Consider the following 21,438-nt stretch of genomic DNA (forward strand, 5'->3'; position numbering starts at 1 on the left):
GCAGGTGCAGAAGCAAAATAAAGATTACACAACACAGAAATGTTTTTGCTCTTTGTAAGAGGAGTTCACAAATGTAGTGGCAAAATGAAGGTTCATTTTCATAAAGCCTAATAGCATAGTTATGCACCAACCACAGCATTGGCAACCAAGATAATTAGGAGACACAATGATGGGGTGGTGGAAAATGCAAATGCAAAGGGGAAGAGGCAGATGGAGTAGATTAATAGACAAGTTTCCATCTCAGTTATGTAATCTCTGTCATTATCTCTGCAAGAATAAAATATGAATTGCAATATCAGTTAGTCACATTATAACATTATTCCTTTTTTATGCCAATTCTCATTATGTGCATCTTTAACCAACCAATATTCATAAATATGGCTACCTTTGTCAATATAATCCAATCATCCTTAATCACTTTTATAATCAGATGATCTGCACCATTAACTGGAAATATCAAATCTGTACCATTTTAATTATTACGGCACAATGTGACATTTTTATGTGAGAAATTATATTAATCTGACAAGTTCCAATTTTCCTAAAAACCGAGTACAAGCGTCTTTTTTTAGTACAAGAGCCAGAATGTAGAAGTCAATTCCTTTTTTACTATACGGGCAAAATCATTTTATTATAAGACAGAATAAACAGGAAAAACTAAGCATTAATGAATCCATCCCCTGTGTTTAATTATACAATTTTGCTTAATTGTCTTGTTTTGTATTGGTATATTTAATGGTATTCTAATTATTTGAAAACACTTTACATACATTCAAGCAGGGACTCAACAACCATTAATCACATGAGCTACTTTCACTGATCCTCAGTGGCTGTGGAGGAGCGATATCTCAGAATTAGTCAGTATGTATCCTGAGGACACCTGCTGTGCACAAAGCTCACCGGGTGGTGATGGACATGTGAAAATACAGAGAGGAGTGTGTAGCTAAATGAGTCATATTTATCTGACACAGCTCTAGTTTAGGTAAAGTAAGAGCCACATATTTCTGAGCATGCACACAATTATATAAAACATATTCCAGGAAACAGACACTTCGCCTGAAGAGTATCAAATTAACTAAATGAGAAGGATGCAACTCCCTATATTGTTCTATAATCAGCTTTGGATGGTGTAAAAATAGCTAACCAGTACTGACTCTGCATCCAGCATGTTTGAAATTCGACTTGTGTTTGCATTTAATTCACTTTTAGATTAAAAAGAAATTAAGAGCCAAGGCAGTAATGTGAAAAGATGTGGTCTGAGGAGGCAGAAACTTGAGCAATAGCACAAAAATTAACTGCCTTGATGTGCATAAACATATGTTCACCCAAACCACTCCTCCCTGCCTACTGCAGGCTGAGCCTGAAAATTACAATGCAGGATAGTGCAAATAGGGAAATTTATACCCAGATGAAAGTAAACCAGAATATGCTATCTGACATAAATGGAAAAAGCAGATTTTACATACATTTGCTGCATGAACTCTGGCAGCACAGCAAAAACAATGAGTGCCGACTGCACGCCTAACTCATGCTTCTCAAGGATTGACATGATTCAGAAAATTTTTATCTAACACTGCATTTTTTTTTGTCTTTTTATGAGATAAGCCTTGTAATAATTTAATAATTCTGGTAATCCTTAAAGAATATTAATTGTTTACTGAAAACAAAAACAAATATACACAAATATTTTTCCATTAGTCAGTAAGTTATCGCTATTGAATTTATAAGATATGGAAATATGACATTTCAGCTGTTGTCAAATAATAAAGCCATTTATGACAATTACATAACCATTATCATAGTAATGTAACATAAGTGTGATGAGCCTAAAGTAATGGGCAGGAAATATTTAATAACTGCAAGTATTTTTCTATATGGAAGCTTTTTTTTGTTGTTTAAAAAATAAAAAAAACATACCTAAAAAATGAATAAACACAAACTCTTTTCACCTGGCTTGTCTATGGTTAGAATTAGCACTTTAATGTTATTTTTGCTGGATTAGTTCTGTTTACAAGAGAAAATGTGAACAACTTCATTGCTTCAAGGTTCAGTACTGGGGGCCCTTTTTTCCCTAAATACATCACCTCCTCAGGCTCTGTTATTTGCTAGTATGGCTCCTCATTTCACTGCTATACAGGAGATTTGTAATTGTACACGTCATTCTCACAAGACCTCATGGCTTCTGCAAAATTCTGAGCAAGTGTCTCTCTGCCTCTTCAACTATCCTCCTAACAAAGATTGTGAGAAACCTTAGTGTCATGACCGATAACCAGTAATGTTCCCTTGCACTCTATAAACCTAAGAAAAAATAAGCTGTATGTGACTTACTATGCCAACCGGCTTTTGGGTAAAGCCATGGCCATCCCTACATCTACAAATAGTTCAGAACATCCAAACAAATCTTACCCACTCTGTCATTTGAACAGATTTAAATCGTTTTATTCTTCTACTGCTCTGCAACCTAAATGCAGTTCACTGATTTGTAATTTACTTTGGAAATAAGTGCCTCCTAAATTACTAAAAGTAAATATAAATGTCATCCGGGCCTTGCAACTGTACTCTTGATATATTTTGAGAAAGATACAGCAGGCAAAAGTCTTTATAAGCTATCAGCAATTGATTCAGTTTGTTATCATCATCGCTCATGTGGAAATAATTTAGGCCACTGAACACTGCAGTGACAAAAGCCTACCGTGGGGCTTTATTTGGAACATAACTGCCATGTTGCTTATGAGAACATGCCAGTTTTCTGCAGCTACAACACACTGTCTGCTTCAGAAAAGCTGGTTAAATGCTTGGCTCCTAAGATGCTGTGGAGATGGGATGTAGACAGGACTTCTCTGACTAGTCTCAATGGACTTTAACAATCACCCAAAGGAGATATTTTAAAACAGATGGTTGGTTGGTTGGCTGGGTTTGAGCCAGCACCTGTTTCAGCTTTCTTCCCCCTGTGCTGAATATTATGTGGTAGCCAAAAATCTGGGAATTTTAAAACAGAAATGTCTCTTTCAAGTCAACCTGTTTGGAAAAAAGATACAAAATTATAACTAATTAGAGGTAACATTTGAGGCATGCAATAAGTGGACTAAAAGGATATAAATGTGAAGTTTCTATCTGCTGTAACCTAGAAAATCATAACGTGGAAAATGATAAATGACAGAAAAAAAAATACGTATTGAGTATTTAACAAAGGGAGGGAACGTGACTTGAAGACACAAACAGCTTTTTTGCAAGCAGGCAGAGAATACAATTAATTGTTATGAATGGCAAATGAAAATGTGGTAGAGTCTGGAGCCTTTTTAACTCAAAGATTCAAAAACTGGCTTTTGTGTACATTACATGGGCAGCAGTAGGAAAATCTAAGACAGAAAAAGAATAGCCAGCCAAGAGGCATGGCACTGAAGAGATTCCCAGCAGTTGGTAGTGGCTGGGGGCTTGGGGGGGGGGCTTGGGGGGGGGCAGAGAAACAAAGCACAGACTGTGAGGGGCATGACTGAGAAGTTGCTCCACAGTGGTATGACACCTCCGGACTCACAGAAGGGCAGATTCAGCAAAAACTATGATACTTTATATTTGTAATAAAATAATGGAATTTGGACTGTTAGCTTGAGCCAATGTCTTATGTTGAATTAAAAGAGCTGTGTTGATGTCTTTGTGCAATCCAAATATTCTCATTTTTTCACATTATAATGAAACCCAAATTTCCATACTCCCGATATCCTTATGCTTTTGGTTGTTTAAAAAAAAAAAATAAAACTGTCATGACTGTACATCACATGCAACAGTAGTGTTTCACAGCCATAACCTTGGAAGACAAAGAAGAAGCTGATTAAATTCAATTTGAGAAACAAAACCAAAGGATGAAAGAAGATTGCCTCATATATTGATAATAGCAGATTCATTAAGAATTGGGCCTATTTTTATTTGCACAGTTTTTGTCTTGGAGCACTTACGAAATATGTTCCTCCACTGGGGCCAGCCACACTCATCAATAGCGGTGTACGATAAATGTTAAGGATGCTCCTTAACAAATAAACCCCTAAGTGAATAGCCCACTGAGAGATGAGGAAATTCAGGTCTTAAATGAAAATGGTCCAGTAACTTGGAGCTATGTGAACATTTAAAAAGCAAAAACACAAGGGAGCAACCAAGCTGGAGTGCCAGAGATAAAGACACAATGACTGAAAATTACGAGATAAAAAGAGAAAGAATAAAACTGTGCCCACTAATTCTACTTTTCAGACAACCTCTAATAAAGTGCAGGTGTGCTGGCTAGACCAGCTGTCCCTCTTACTTCTTTTACCCCGATGCAGCAGCTGGAAACCGCTGGCAGGTAGACACAGAGATAAAGTGACAACAGACAAATTGACAGGCAGGCATACACACTGTCTCTCCTCATACCTGTGTATTCCAAGTGGAAACCAGCAGCTGACACACTGATGTCAGACTGGAAGGTCAAGTACAGGTTGTTGGACGTGCTGTTCAGCAGTTGGGGAATTGTTGTACCTGCAAACAACACGAAGCATGCAGTTAAGACCATTGCTGGTCTGTTTTCCAGATTTAAGTTCATGAAAAATGTACGGTGATTAACATGTTTAAAAATGCATTGCCAAAATACGACACAATAACACTGCAATCAAACATATTTTCCATTTAAAAAATTCTCTATTCTTATTTTAAGTTTATTTTCAGGGCTCTTTTTTTTTTTTTTTTTTTACATTTTAAGCTTTTACATTTGAGTATATATATATATATATATACATATATATATATTTCAGATTTCACAAAACTCATTCTCATCTTGTAGAAAATGCAATAGTAAAAGGAGTCTACATTTGATCTTAAGAATAGGAACAGTAACTGCTTTTTTCACACTTTTTTTTGTAATTCTGCCAGTGTCATAATCGTGTTGTGCATACCTCCTTTAAAATTTCCAACCCATTAAATCAAACCAAGAAACCGAGCAGGAACTACAATCTTAGTTCACTGCAAGTTATTTTAATTGGAGCAAAGTTTACATCAGAAATCATTTTCTCTATTCTGAACTTTGGAAATTTGCATGGAGATTTTAACATACAGCATATTCATGATAATTTAAACCAGTTTATTCCAAGCTAAAATACACTTGCAGTCATTTAAAATGAATTAACCTTCTCAAGCTCATTCTGTGCTCAGATTGTGGAGCTATTTCATTATTTAAATAGTTTCACTCTAAAATGAGATATAAACCCCTTGAGAAATTGACAGCTTGTCTTATAAAAATAATATCACAGCAGAAGTCATTATACATATACATTATACACCAGTCTCTTTTATTTTAGGAATGAGCATCTAAAATGATGTGGTGGCCAGGTTCTTGTTGGTTACCTTTTTATAACTGCTCAGTAATGTGAGCCGTACAGCAACATTACATTGGTGAAATTTCAGATTGAAATGGGACTTCCATAATGAAAATATCTACTGTAAAGACAGGAGCACAGGGTGAAGAGGGAATTTTACTTCATCTTTAACTTAAAGTAGATTTTTAGACAGCCTTCTCAAAGGAAATGCCGGATCTTATCAGCTCCATCACCACATCTGTCTGCTGCTAGAGCCTTGTGACATCTGACTGAAATTCAAATGGGAGCTGACAACTAAAATTTTCTTATGTCAGATTTACCTGAGTAGCTACCGAGCCTTGGAGCATTACCATCAACTCCGTCAAAAAAGTCCAGTGAATCCCAGTTGTGTTCTGTGGCAAAGGTCACAACTTGAATCTGAAAGATATATAAACAATGAAAGCTTAAAACAACTTGACCATTTACAAATAGTGGATCCACTCCCCTCCCAGAAAAAAAAAAAAAATCAAACATTATGAAGCTATTTTAAGGCTAAAAATTTGCATCTGGTTTTTCTCACTTGTATGCCAGCTCCCTCGGGAACAGAGATTCTCCAGGCACAGTTGAGATAGTGGGCGTATAGTTCAGGGTATCCAGGAGAGAGGATGGTCCCTTTGCGGTCAGTTAACACTCCACCACAGGGAACTAGACAAAGAACCGCATATTGGTAAGGAAAGACAAGGAAAAAAAAGTCAGTCTTGACAAAGTTCTGGCTAAATGAAGCCACAGACAGTGGGGAGTGGGTGGGTATCAGAGTTTGAAACAGCAAATTCTCAGTCTTTACGAACGTCCACCAGTAAAATGATTTGAAACGAGGAACTGTAAAGCCACCTCATGTGATGAAACTCAAAAGATTTGACAGAAAGATTAGAGTTCTGTGATAGCCATGAAAATGATAAGTTCTACTTATATTATATAAATTAAAACTATATTATGTAAGGAATTATGCACAACGAGGTGTCCATTATCAGAAATTAATGGACTTCGTGGAGGCGTGAACTTACAAAAGAAATAAATATTAAATCAATTATTAATATGTTAATGTTTTTTTACCATTAAAATCACTGCAAAGGTAACGGGCTCTGACACAGAACCTGCAGCTCAGTCGGCTGCAGCTGTTGTATTAGACCTCATCAGTGGAGGGAAGTGAAATGATTGCTTAATGTTATGTCACGTGGCACAAAGTATCATTTCAGAGGGCAGGTGCAGCTCTTACAGCTTGTGTGTGTGTCCAGAGGATGATAGTTTCCTAAATCATTTTTATTGCAAGAAATATTTTCCATCATTCACTCTGATCATTAAATGTGTATCAAGCAAGAAAAAAACCAAATAGGTTAAAGGAAACTATAAAATCACTCATGTTTCATCTACTGTCTTGCTGTTGTGATAAAAAGGTGAAATAACGTATGTTAAAGTATGTTCTGAATTTCTGTTGTCATGGTTACCAAATAGCCCTTAGCCAGTGTAAAAATTTATAACAATAAGGCTATTTGACCGGAACTTTTTTTATAGGGGTCCTATAAAACTTTTTAATTGACACCCTACAGCCAATCAGGATCGAGTATTCACTCAGATCATAATATATCATTTAAAACTCAGAAAAACCTTAGCAATGGGAGCACCAGCTTATCTTATTTTTTCCCATGGGTTAACAATAAAATCCTTATATATCAAATTTCTGAACAAATGGATCACATCTTTCAACTCCTAAAACAGTTTTTTTTTTTTTGTATTCACCTCATTTCAACCAGTACCACAAGCATATTTATCAAGTCTTTGAGCACTCAGACAAATGCAAAACTGAAGCCCCTCCCCAGGTTGCACTGACATTGTTGGGCATTGTGACACATCTAGAACTAAATCATGAAAGTGTGGGTAGAACAGCTACACTTTCTTCACTGTTTTTCAGACAGGTACCAATTGCCCTTGTATTCAGTCTACAAAATTCAGAGTTTTTGGCTCATTTTTTTGTTCATTAGGAACTGTGTTAACCCAGCCATGCAAGACTATTATGCACAACAAAACATGGAGCATAATGCTCTCTCCTTTCAGCTAAAATATGCAGTAGTTCTGCTGATTAATGCAGACAGTTTATTTATTTATTTTTTATCTTTGCTTTGTTGACAACCATTGTTCAGCTGCCACCAGCCAGAACAAAGATATCCGTTACGCCATGGCATACATTTTCACTTAAATGACTGATACGGCATCCTATAAAAAGATGTAGTAAAAGGTCTATATTCATTGCATTGCACTAAAACAATCAGTTTCTCTTCTTATTTTCTCCCTTTACACATAATACTGGCTCAAGTTTTCTTTGGACTTTAAAAATAGATAATAGCAAAAATAAGTTAGACAATTCTTACCCAGGTATTGTAGGTTAACTAGCATTTGTATTCAGTTTTCATGCAATGTGGAACACAGATATCACTGAGAGGCAACCTTTGCAGTGCAATGAAAAGTGTTCTCACAATCAAGAAGCAGATGCTCTTTGTCAAGGACAAGAGTTTACCCTGTACAGGTCAATGATAACTGTCAGATAGTATCATCAACTACTGGTGGATTCAAGATGGAAAACAAGAAGAGACATGGCGGCAGGGGCAGCTTATCACAAAGATAAATAAAAACAAGTCTTTAGCTATCACATATATTTCAATCAGATATGTTTACTTAATTTAAACATCAATATTTTCCAGGTGATGCCTTCCTTTCCACAGACACTTAGAGAATGGTGCCACAGTGACTGCTTTGGTCTTTCTCCTTCTGAGTGACACATTAAAGAAAATTACTTCTCTTCTGCATCTCAAAGCAATCACAGCAGAGATCACACTTTCATATCATCACCACAGCATTAACTTCTTCTTCGAAGGCATGTCACGTTTGGAGAATTCAGCGCTGAAGTCGATTAACTCCATAAAAACGCAGCTGAAAGATACCGGCTTGTGTAATTGTTTTGTGGTCTGCTCTGTGAATGAAATAATAAAGATCAATGACAATAACATAACAGGGCTGCACTAAAAATGTGAAATCAGGCGGACATTACTTAAAGGCTTCTCAGAGATATGAAGCGCAATGCAATCAATAATAAGGCAAGTGACCAGGCTGCCAATGCCAGTAACCTCTGTTTCTGATTTGTGCAGTAATTTCCTGCAGCCTCTCTAGAATACGCATACCCATCTTTCAATACTGCAACAAACACCTGAGAAAAATCAAAGCCTTTTAAAGAATAACAAATGCAGCATTTCTGTTTTCTCTATAGGATGAGAGCAGGATTTTGCAAGTAACACATCAAGTGCTTTACAAGTGTTACAATCGGACCACTCATTTGATTCATACTTGTTCATATAACTAGTCACAGAAGATTAGAATTCATCACAGTCCTGAGGACAATGGATGTTCTTCATCCATCTAAATATACACTGGGCTTGTGTGTCTGAGTTACCACAGGTAGGAAAGCACACACACATAATGTGTCGCTGTTTAGCATGTCTAAAATGCAGTGAAATCACTGTGGATTTTAATAAGCAATGTTTTAGTCAAACATTTGCATACGTGCACTTGGCTAAATAAACTGCACGAACTTTGTTCCTACGTGACCTCTTTCAATTACATTTGAGATACAAGCTTTACATTTATATTTCATTAAATTCTTACACTCACATCACCAAATGCTTTCTGTCCATTGTGGTATAACTATATGACAGCATGGGAGTCAGATACATAGCATGCAAAAGTTTAGGCACCCCTAAACAAAATCCTTCTGCTGAGAATACCTTGATTAGAAGAAAAGATTATCCAGTTCCAAAGAGGTGTTAAATTAAGGATGACATTTCATATTTTAAGCAAAATTACTTGATTAAACCCTCTTATGGTATACAGGCAATTTAAAACTAACACTTTTTATTTATTTGGTCTTAATTTATTTATTTATTTATTCAGATTTTCAATACTTGCTGAGAGGATATTGATCCATTTCTTTGCTAAACACCTTCAAATTCTGTGAGACTGTCTTGACTGTCTTGAACGTGCTGCTCTGATTAAGCCATTCAACAAATTCTTGATGGCGTTTAGGTAAAACCATCAGTGTTTCAGCCTAAACAGATCATTGAGGATGTTCTTTTTTGGTATGTGTTTGGGATCCATACTCTGTTGCAGACGACATCCAGTTATATGTTGTTTTCTTATACAAGGTTTTATGTTTGATTCCCAGATTTCTTAAGTGTTAGAATGAAACTATTATTTACTGTACTGCTGAATTATGCCCCATGCAACTGGCTAAAACAGAAACCCAAACCATGACCAATCCAACCCCTGCTCAACAGATAGAGGCATGTTTGAAAAGAGATGATCCCATCTTACAATTCCTTGCTGCTTCAAAGAGTCTAGCTGGTGCAGGTGACCAGACTAATGACTAACATTGTTACCAACCGCGATTGATTCATATTTAATATTATATAATACTGAGCTTATGTGAAACAAAAAGGTGAAAATGCATTAATAAAACAACTTGCCATGCTTTCTGCGAAATAGATTTGAATATCTGTAGTTGGAGTATCGCAAACCCACATTATAACCTAGTCTAGGTGTGGTTGGTTTTCTTGAGCCTTTATAAATGTCCCCTAACATTTTTGCTCATGATTTATCTCACACATCATCCCTTTTTTCAAGCCTTTGTCTTTTGAAGTCAAGGACAAATGCTTTGATGATTGGAGTTTTTATTTTTCTTCTATTATTGTAACCATACTTGAGGTCTTCCAGTCCCTAATTGAATTCCATCTTCTCTTTTGTTAAATATTAATTTCAAATCAAATGAAATGAAAATATACTTTATCAATCCCAGGAGAAAAAAGAAAATAACACAGCTGTTTTTTCAGCTCTTAATTTATATTAAGAGCTGAGAAAACAGCTACATAAAAAGGGTTTTCTATCGTCTTAAATCTCCTTTTTGCTTTGTAGGCATCAGTTTTCATTTTCAGAGCGCACGGCAGCTGCACTGAAGGGGTCCAGGCCTCTTGTTAGTAGGGACAATGGTTGAGTATTTATGAAGTATTAAAATCTGCATCACTTGGAATTGCAGAATCCAAGTAATACAGATTTATTTATTTTTATTTTATTTTATTTTAGGGGAAAAAATATTTCTTCATGGCTGAAATTTCAGTCAATACATACCTCTAAGTATTTTATATTAATAATAATTGGCTAAAACTGATTCCCAAAAATTGTAGTACAACATTTTTCATTCTGTACAACACGTTGTAGTACAGAATAAAACTAAATCTGTATGCAGAAATTTGAGTGGAAAAGTATGAGATTTAAATTATATATGCTGGACAAGAACACAGACATTTGCCCTCTTGGCATGAAAAACAGACCAAAATATAACTCGAGTAGAGGTACAATTAGTAAGATTGGTTCATAATTTTCACTTTCCAAAAATTTTAGCAAGCTTTCTGACACAGGGACGGCCTAAAGAGCAGCTCTCTGGCTTAGCCTTACCACACTCCCACAGACTAAAACACTTTAATTGGCCTTGGGAGGCTCTTTCTAAACAAGAATCCACTTCTTAAAAACAAGCACTGTGAGACACTGTTTACTTGTTGACACCTTCGAACAAGTGTTTAAGCCAACTGTGAATTCCACAGTGTGGGCATACTGAGTATGAATCATAGCAATCTGTGGGCTTATATAATACTAGGCTGTGGTCTGTGTGTGTGTTTTTTTTTTTTTTTTCAGAAGTAATACTGTGCACTACATGCCCATGCCATTCTTTTAGCTGTTTACGGAAAAAAATCAGCTGTTTTCCGTAACACAGTGAGGATCCTCTTCTTGGATTTTTCAAGTGCCTTCAGCACAATCCAGCCCCTGATGCTTCTGGACAAACTGAGAGAGATGCAGGTGGACCCCTGCTTGGTGTCCTGGATTGGTAACTACCTCACAGAGAGACCGCAGTACGTCAGGCTAAAGGACACCACATCTGACACTGTTATTAGCAGCACAGGAGCACCCCAGGGGACGGTGCTGGCCCCCCTCCTCTTCACACTCTACACCTCAGACTTCTGTTACAACTCAGAGCTGTGTCACATCCAGAAGTTTGCAGATGACACAGCCATCGTGGGGTGTATCAGGGATGATGGAGAGGACGAGTACAGGAATCTAGTCAGTGATTTTGTCACCTGGAGTCAGACGAACCATCTCCAGCTTAACACCTCAAAGACTAAGGAGCTGGTTATTGACTTCAGGAAGTCCAACCCACAACCACGTCCAGTGACCATCAGGGACAACAAGGTGGAGATTGTAGACAACTACAGGTACCTCGGGTTGTGGCTGGATAACAAGCTGGATTGGACATGCTGTACAGATCACCTGTACAAGAAGGGCCAAAGCCGTCTGTACTTCCTTGTTCCTTCCTTCCTTTGTTCTATCAGTCTGTGGTGGCTAGTACGCTTTTTTATGCTGTTGTCTGCTGGGGGGGTAACATGACAAAAAGGTGTGCTACCAGGCTGGAAAAACTCATCAGGCGGGCGGACTCTGTGGTTGGCATGAAGCTGGACTCCCTGGTGACAGTGGCAAAGAGGAGAACACTAAAAAAACTGCTGGCTATTGTGAATGATGCCAGTCACCCTCTGCACACTGTCATCAGTGCACAGAGAAGCCTGACCAGTAACAGGCTGCTCCTCCCCAAGAGTAGGACCAACCGGCTCAGAGACTCCTTTGTCCCCCGAGCCATCAAACTGTACAACTCTGCATTAGGCAGGAGGGGGAGAAGGAGGGGGGAGAGGGAGGTGTGCAGTCTGCCTGATAGAACACATGCACAATAAGTTCTTTATTAATTTTTACCCATACAAACAGTTGCAATAACTTATACGTGCAATAGTGATCTGGGAATCTGTACCACCTCTACTGTGTGCAATGCTTGTTTATATTGTTTTATTTAACTTATCTTATTGTTATTTATTGCATTCTATTTGTGCTTTTCTTGCACCTTGTTGCCTCTATTTTGCTTTGTACCTGTATATATTGTGTCTTGTGCTTGTCCTGCTTTACTGTTGGTGTTGTATTGCTACTGGTACCCAAATTTCCATGAGGACTCTCCAAAGGGATTAATAAAGTATTTCTATTCTATTCTAAAAGACCACTTAAACTTAGTGCAGCCACTCAGGTGAGGCTTATTTAATCCGGACAAAATGTTGGACAGCTCACCTGCAAAGCTAGCTCAACAGCTTTGTATGTGTTTGATCGAAAGCTAAACAAGTGTTACATGATGAGCTGGGTCAATCACAGCAGGATGAGGAAATGGAAATCTATCTTCTAAAGTGTCTGAAGCTGTCATAGCGCATAAAGAGAGCTTGAGTAATAGAGCATACTGTTTTTTCTCAAGCCACCAAAAAACTTTATCCATTATTCTGAGCGAGTACACTGCCACTGCGGGAGATGCTGCAGCCAGATTCAATCTCAAGATAAAAATCACTGTGTTTGAAATGGAACTGCGCGTGCTACTGCTATTCCCTTATCACTTGGCAGGGAACTTAGATGAACCCTGAACTGAAACCTTCTGCACTCACCATCCTGAGCTATTTCCTGGCTGGCACAGGGTCTTATTTCAAAGGTTTTGCATGTCTTCATCCATTGCGCTGCATCCTCACAAATTAGGCATTTGGCTGACTGAGACTGAGTGCATGTCCTCCCAAAGGCACATCAGTAAGTGCAGACAAAGAGAGAAAATCTGCATGCAGATACCTTTATGCATAAAGAGCAATGTGTGTTTGCCAAGCCCCCATGTAGAGAGATACTGATCCCCTAAGTGTGTGTTTCACTTTACATACACCCGTCAGTTGTTGCTGTTATATTATATATCTTCTGGCTCATCATTTTCTCCAATTTCCTGCCAAGGTCCAACTTAAGTTTGATTTCCAGTTCATGTTTACCACTGGTTTTGAATTTGAAATCTGTGAAACAAAAGTTAATGTCTTTATCCATCCAAGAAAAAAAAGAAAGACTTAAGTTAACAACAAAATGCAGCACAAACCAAGTCTACATCTCTTCTACACAGGAAGCACAGCAAGAGCTGCAGGCCTGCAGAACATCAGCAGCGTCAAAAACATGTTTCCAACTACAGGCACAGTATTAAGCTTACACTGAAAGCAGTCAGTGTCAAATATACAAATATTTGTTGTTTCCTGTGGCATTAGAACTCATCTCCAGGGTTCATGGTGAAATTGCAGCCCACAACCACAGAATGATGCTGGATATGATATCCTGTAGATATGGGAAATGTAAGTGAAAGGGTGTATATAGATAGTGATGAATGGATGTTTTGTCATTTATTTAATTTTTTTTTTCTGATTATGTAGTATTTTATCTAGCTGTTGAGTTTTTATACCTTGCTTTGAACTTCCTTCAAGGACATTGGGTGGAAATTAGCCTTGGCTAAAATCTGAGGTGCAAATTTGTTTTAATGTATTGTTCTCTTCCAAATAAACCAAATACATACACATACATTATATATATATATATATATATATATATATATATATATATATATATATATATATATATATATATATATATATATATATATATATATATATATATATACATACATATATATATATATATAAAAATTATAATGAGTCAGACTGGAAACATTTTTATCTACGGCTCTACACAGTTTAGAAATCAAACTTTTCTATTTCTTTTTTTTCCCTATGCACATATCATTGTGATAATACACTTCAAATAAATAAACATTGGTAGAAGCTTTTTAAATTTGCTAATTTGATCATTTTTCTTAGAGTAATTTTAATAAGTTAGAGGTTTAGACTTAAACATATTTTCCAAATGCATACAAACAATTTTACAAAAAAAAGCACAAAAGGTAACGGGGGACAAAAACAAACAGATTAACATTTTAGTAGTTTTGCAGTTGTCACGGGGTCCTCTCCATTTCCTTCTCGGAGTGGAAGAAACTCAGGCAAGCGAAAGAAGTAAAATGCTTGTGATGTTTATTTTCTCACCTTCTGTGACAATAAGTAATTTACAGGGGTCACCTAGGCCAGAGTCCAGTCCAGTTCACACAGATCCTCAGTGGTTGTTACCTCCTCGGTGTCCATCCCAGCACTGCCCACATCACAGTGAGGATCCCTCTTTTTATGCTATAAGCCCCTCCCACTAGGCTCAGTACCCAAATGAAAAAGAAATATACAAAAACAAGTGAAACTTTCCCCCTCCACAAAAAAAACAACATCTTTACCAAGGTATGATTCTGAATTAAATTAACTTAATTAACTTATAATCATTTTTATTCTCCCTACAGGAATACACCTTTGCCAACATTTAATTTCCCTAATTAATGCCAACACAAAACACCTTGACTCCAGTCACATGAGCCAGGAACCTGATCAAGGTCTTCCTATTTAAGAACAGCAAAACCCTTCTGCTTGGTTTTGCCACCCATGCAGGATGCGGCCCGCGTACCGCGGCCCGCGTACCACACCCCGCAACAACTGGTGACTGTGTGCGTGAAATGTCTGCCTAAATCAGGTGAGAGCCACCAAGTGTGCACCCTTGGCTATGCTACTCATACAGAAAAGGGGTGGTGAAATATAAAAGGAATAATGATGTCCATTTTTAACAACAGAGGGAGAGAGAAAAAGTGACGTGTGTGTGTGTGTGTATGCTTGCATGGATGTGTGGCGCTCGTGTGCATGCGCTGACCACAGTCAGACGGAGTGGTGGCGCTCAAAAGCACAAAAGGTAACGGGGGACAAAAACAAACAGATTAACATTTTAGTAGTTTTGCAGTATTTTAAAATGTTCAGACCACCAGTTACCTGACAAACAGCCAGTACAATATAATGTTCCTACACCTGACCAACTATCACTGATCAGCCTACAATGTAGGAAATGTCTGCACCACAATGTGATATCTGTTTGTCCCATCCTCTTTCTTCGTGTCTGTTCTATCGAAACAAGAAAAGGGGGCTAATTTGTCATTTGTGACAGACATTGGTGAAAGTAATGACAAGTAGATACAGCAGGTCTTTCCTCCCTGCAGCCCCCATGTAAACTGTAAACTGCGTTTACATATTTACATGTTTATGTGCATCCTCACGCTGTCAGACCACATTCTGTATGTATTATTTATTATTTGTGTGTGTGTATTCTTGTTTGACGTGCGGTTCTGCTTACTGCACCTGTAGTGTAGTGCAGCAAAACAATTTCCCCACTGATGGACTATTAAGGTTTTCTTACTCTTATTCTAAAAGAAAGAAAAATGGACACCAATTTCCACCTGCACCACCTGTCTTGATCTGTGTGTATGTGTCTGAGCACTTCAGGTGGGTGCAGCATGGGTGTGGGGACAGGGATGCTTACCGATACATGTGGGAACAGTGCCGTTCCACTGGGCCAGGGCATTGGGCACGGCCTCGCACCTGATGGCATTGGCGCCATGCAGCGTGTAGCCTGGACTGCATTCAAACAGTACCACCATGCCGATGCCAAAGTCATTCCCTATCCGCTTCCCAAACCGAGGCTCAGGGACTGAGCTACACTGAGTGGCACTTGTCCGGGGGACAGCTGGGGGATGAAATGGGAGGTAGCAAAAGAAGAGGCGGAAAGACAAAGAGAGGTGGGATATGTTAGGAAGACAGGCACAGGGGAGAGGGAAAGATAGCAAGACAAAGGAGGCAGAATGATGCAGCAAAGCCCTTGTGAGTCTTCTTGCACATCATTAGTCACTCTCATCTGCTTTGCCAGGACAGGCTATTTGACTCCACATCATTCTGCCCTGCTAAGTCATGCCCAGCCACATTCAGTGGCACTCTGCCGGACCACCTCTTATGGAATGAATGCAAGTATAAAATAACTGCAAAGTTGAAGGCACTCAGTGTGTCAAGTCAGTTAAATACATGTAAATATATAAAAGTATAAAGAACCAAGCCTACCTTGGTAAACAAAATGAAATCCTTTGGCTGTTTCTGTTCCATTTGTGTTGAACTTGAGTGTTATCTTGTTTCCTGAACTTAAGGGAAGTGTGTCGCCTAGATTGGAAAATTCAGAAGAGACTATGTCAAGATTGGGCCAGTTACAAATGTAAATATTGGTTTATTAATCCAGACAAATGCTTAACACTTAAAACCAAGCTATTTTTGCATTTTTTTAGTCAGGACAGGACAGGAAGTGACATTGTCATAATTTCCAGGTCAAACTAGAGGTCTTTTAGCAACACAGCAGCGATAGAGATTTTCTTTTATTATGAAAATGGGATACAAAATAATATCATTATGGACCACCCTTATTAATGTTAGAGTCTGAACAAACAATAATGCACAAAATAGTTGGTGGGAAATAGTTGACAATATCAGTGACGGTGCTCGGGGGCGCCAGCAAACTAGTGAGGTTTTAAAGGTTGAAAAAAATGCATAAAAATGACTTGTTAACTGTAGGTTGAAGAGCACTAAAAAGAATAATAGTTTATGTAGATTATTCCACAAGAGCTAGGAATGATTTTGAAGGTTTTCAAAGGGTGTCCCTCCTTGACGAGTGCCATAAGACAACACTTTACAAGAGCTGTTGAGCTCCCGTTATCTTAATTTAGATTTGAAAAAATTCAGTTGTAATAATTATGTATTATGTAACACCATTAACTAAGTGTAAGAAGAAAAAACAGAACTTTTATCCACAGAAAGTTGTTAAAATTTCCCATTCATTTTCCATGAATAATGCTTATCTGATTAGAAGTGAGAGGAGAGGTGGATGCAACATGTTGCTTGTTAAACAAAACATTGATCTCCCAAACTACGACTCATACCAATGAGTGAATTGTATAGAGAAAAAACATCAGGATCAGAGTTGTGTTTTTACCTGAGTGTGATCCATATATCGACGAGAGAAGGGGTGAATCTGTTGAGGGTCCATCATAGATCTCAACCACATCACTGGACAGAGTCTGAAAAACCACAAACTGACCAAACAGCACTGCAAAGAAAAAAAAAAGCAGAACACCATAAGTTTCAAAAGATGATGGTAAGCCTGTGTCAATCAAAAACAAGTTATTTAGACTGATTTGCTTTTGGCTAAAGGCATTCATTAAGTAATGGTGGTATGACAAACCTATCAAACATGGAAGACATTTTATTCTTCTGCTTGAAGGGTAAAATATCAAATCCAGACAGCTTGTGTGTTTCTCCAGATGGACATCCCAAACTAATTCTAAACTAAACCTCAAAGTCAACGGAACACACACCTTAGCTTAAATGTGTTTGAAAACATTAACAACTGTAGTAAGTACACAAAAAGGTGACTTTTGGTGCAATATCTGTTCTGGAAAGTAGCTTTTTATAGGTCATTGTTTCCTCAAGCAAAGTCCCATCTGCTTTATAAACCATTCTGTGACATTTTCTGTGTAACAATAATTAGGTATTCCTTTGAATTTTGCATCTATCTTTGGAGGGCCATGGCATTTAACATATGGAAAATAACCTTTAGACAATGCAGACAAAGTGTGATTTTCGAGTAAATAAAATTATATATATATATATATATATATATATATATATCATATTTTCATTTACTAGACAAAGAACAGAAAAAATGCCTTTGTAATTATTCAGATGACTACTTTTTTCTCTCAGCTGCTGGAGGGGCATGTTATTGGAAGCTGTGGATTGACAGCAACTGACGGTGTGAGCTCAGGCACCAGCAGGCTGACAACAGCAAACAGCCTGAGTTGTTACTTAAAAGCAGCGGGAAGACAGTGTTTTGTTGACAGTGATATCAAACAGCTAGAACCACATCAGCATCTGTGACATTTGCAGGTAAATTTATATGCTATACGGCAGACCGGCTACTCTGCTATCCAAACCGAAATCTGATATTTGCAGTGCGTTTGTCCTCTGTGGATGTTTGGTTGCTCATTCAACAACTAAGGCAAGGCATGGATAATGTTTGTCAGAAATAAGCAAACTAATCTTAGTCAATGTAACCATCTGTTTATGAAGGAAATGTGTTGTTAGTAGTTTATGCAAATATGGTCTGAACATAAGCAATTTGATCATCTGTTTTCAATCTAAGCAGATGGAAAACTAACAGCATTCTGATGGAATAATGCCAAAGAGAAGGAAGCCGAATAAATTGCTTCTGTTTTGTTTCAGTATGGTTCACAGATATATGTATAAAATACAAATTCAGGCTACCTTTACAAATGAGCAATCACTGAATCCAGAGATAAATAAATAAAGACCTTTCTGCAGCTAACCAGATAAGTCACCCATGCTGAAATAGTATCACACTACAAACATGAGTTTCTTAGAGGGGACGTCCGGACAAAGTCTTTATAGAATCTAACCTTTAATTCATGGAACAGTATTGTCTTAATGAAATGCCACATTAACAAATTAACATTTTATAAGCAGGGAAATAATATATTTTTTTTTCACTTAAAGCAGTTGAAGGGAAAATTGTTTAAATATTTGCCACTCATAAATATGTTCAATGCGAAGTTCCTGATTATATCTCATCCTTGAAAATAATGTGAATCAGCAACGAAGTGAGTAGACATGGCACACTGGATCCCAATTTCAGTGACACCAGTGTGTTTGTGTCTATGTAATAAAGCTTGCTTGTGCATATAAAAAGGTATTGTACACAAGTTTATGTGGCAGAATTACAGCCTCAAGGTTGCCCTCTGGCAAACATATAGGTTCATATTCCTAATGCACTTTGCTTTTATCCTCCTCTCCCCCTCTGCCACTTTCTTGCACTTAATGCATTGTTACAATGTTTTGTTTTCTTTTTTTCTCTCCGTGTGGGTGTGTGTTGTCATGGGATCATGACGATTAGTGCCTCCACCTTACTTCCCAAAAACTAGCAAATATCTGCCAGAAATCAGATACATCATTGCGTTAGCTACCCGGAACCTGAAAACCATGTCAACCTTCTCGTGTCGTTTCTGTCTTGACGAAAAACAAGTGCGCCAAATGCTTACATTGCAGACACTGACTTGCTGTTGTTGTACTAGAAGCCAGGAATCTGCAAGAACAATGAAATGCAATATCTAAGAGGCAGAAGTTATTAAACTAAATAAATTAAAAACTGCAATTTTTTGTTTATTTATTTAGAAAATATTCAACCAAAATTAATCTAAAACACCAAAATGTTTTTCAACAGTTGGTTTAGTAACCTGCTAAATAAAAGAATATTTCATATGAATGCTGTCAACAAGTCAGACTTAATTATTATTCAAGGCTTTATTGGACTTATAACCCAGAAGAACAAATTCAAGGTCCATGTTTAGTTAAAAAATAAAAAGAAAGAAAACCTCTAAGCTATGAATTCTGCTTTTAAAGTTTCCAGCAATTATCAGTAAAATTTTGTAGTAGCAATTAGCAACTCTCCACACCCTTTTAGTGGCATTTCAGTCACAACTAATTTTTTGATAGTTTAAGGATGTCATTGTTGAAAAAACTGTTTAAAAAGTAAAATAAAACATACAGCTGAGTTGTCAAAAGCAATATCTATAATGATGAATAAAAAAAATAAATAAAAAAAAGGCCTATGTACCGTGTATCTGAGATATACAGCTAATACTTGAAGGGCAGATTGAGCCAGTGCTGGCATTAGCAAAGAAACTGTCACTAGCAGAGCATAAAGACCACAAGTTAGTGAAAAGTAGTTAATTCAACAATGGTGGAACCGTCTGCCAAGTAAACATTAGCAATGCTAAGACAATTACTCTGTTTGGTAGCAAGTGGGTTAGTATTGGTAAACACCTGGAGCTGGTTGTTCAATAGATTTAATCTGGATGAAAGTTATCCACAAACTGAAGGTCTGATTCAAATGAAATCCAAGATTGGATTACGTAATCTAATCAGATTCCAGAATCTCTCTTTTTTTTTTTTTTTTTTTTTCACAACTGGTTATCAAGAGTTGATCCAATCCGGTTAACTTTTATCAGGGTTTAATCTTTTGAACAACTGGTCCTAGGGACCAAGTTTGTAACCTTGGTCAACACTCAGATCTGACTTTCAGTAGCCACATCAAAGCTAAGACAGCTTTTTACCAACTGAGAAACAATACAAAAGACCAGGAGAGACTCATCCATTCATTCATCTCCAATAGATTAGATTACTGTGATGGTCTAATGTAATGTAACGGTAACAGGATTTCCTAAAAAGAGCATTAAACATCTGCAGCTCAGCCAGATGCTGCTGCTTGAGTTGTAACCAGGACAAAGTTTAGCAGAGAGCCACGACAAGGCGCTTCCGGGATGCTCCTGACACGCACAGCGGCGGAGGTCGCAGCGGAACGCGTGGCACACACACACCTGGTGGAAATGAGGAGTAAGAGATCTAAACACATCACACCATTGATGGCTGAAGCCCAAAATACATCTGTGATATGTTATAGAATAGAAATACTTTATTAATCCCTTTGGAGAGTCCTCAGGGAAATTTGGGAAGTGTATGAAGAAGTGTGTGAAGAAGTGTGTGAAGAAGATATAAAATATAGCAGAGCTCTTGATCCAAAACTCAGGTCAGCTAGTCCAGGCCAGACTCCAAACTAAACATGGAGACTACAACCTACAAACAAGTGGAACGATTTGCTAGCGGGGAATAAACTTTCACGAAATGTAGAAACTTTTAAATCCAGGTTTAAAAGTGCCTACGCATGAAATCTGCAAAGTAACTTTGAACTTGTCTTGCTTCTAATAATTTTAATAATTTTTGCTATTTGCTATGACCTTTTACTACTTTTTAATGCTTTCTTTGCACCAACTGTAACGTTTGAATGTTTTATGTAAAGTACTTTGAACTGTCTTGTACATGAAATGTGTCACCACCAACTCTCAAAAAACAAACAACAAAAAAACAAAAAACAATCAAACAAAAAAAAGGACCCCTTTAAGCAGCATTTTGTTTGTGTTTTTTAGGCAACAGAGGACTGAACTTTATTGCAGAACTTGTTATTTTTCTTCTGGACTGGTGAATAAATGGGTTGTATTGGTATTATTGTGGATGCAGATTATGCTGTGGCTGTAAATTCTTCCCAGCTAATTCTA

General features: G+C 37.4%; 1 protein-coding gene across 1 annotated transcript in view; it reads right to left on the reverse strand.

Annotated features, from left to right (window-relative positions):
• Positions 1 to 21,438, reverse strand: part of LOC121641592 (CUB and sushi domain-containing protein 3-like) — a 289,036-nt gene that overhangs the window by 91,141 nt on the left and 176,457 nt on the right. Inside the window, exons 33-38 of the mRNA XM_041987820.1 lie at positions 17,244 to 17,357; positions 16,325 to 16,420; positions 15,753 to 15,956; positions 5,899 to 6,023; positions 5,660 to 5,756; positions 4,402 to 4,506 (exon numbers count right to left, since the gene is read on the reverse strand). Coding sequence (XP_041843754.1) covers positions 4,402 to 4,506; positions 5,660 to 5,756; positions 5,899 to 6,023; positions 15,753 to 15,956; positions 16,325 to 16,420; positions 17,244 to 17,357 — 741 coding nt within the window. The remainder of the gene's footprint in view (positions 1 to 4,401; positions 4,507 to 5,659; positions 5,757 to 5,898; positions 6,024 to 15,752; positions 15,957 to 16,324; positions 16,421 to 17,243; positions 17,358 to 21,438) is intronic.

This window comes from Melanotaenia boesemani, chromosome 6 (assembly GCF_017639745.1).
Source record: "Melanotaenia boesemani isolate fMelBoe1 chromosome 6, fMelBoe1.pri, whole genome shotgun sequence".
In the NCBI taxonomy this organism is placed as follows: Eukaryota; Metazoa; Chordata; class Actinopteri; order Atheriniformes; family Melanotaeniidae; genus Melanotaenia; species Melanotaenia boesemani.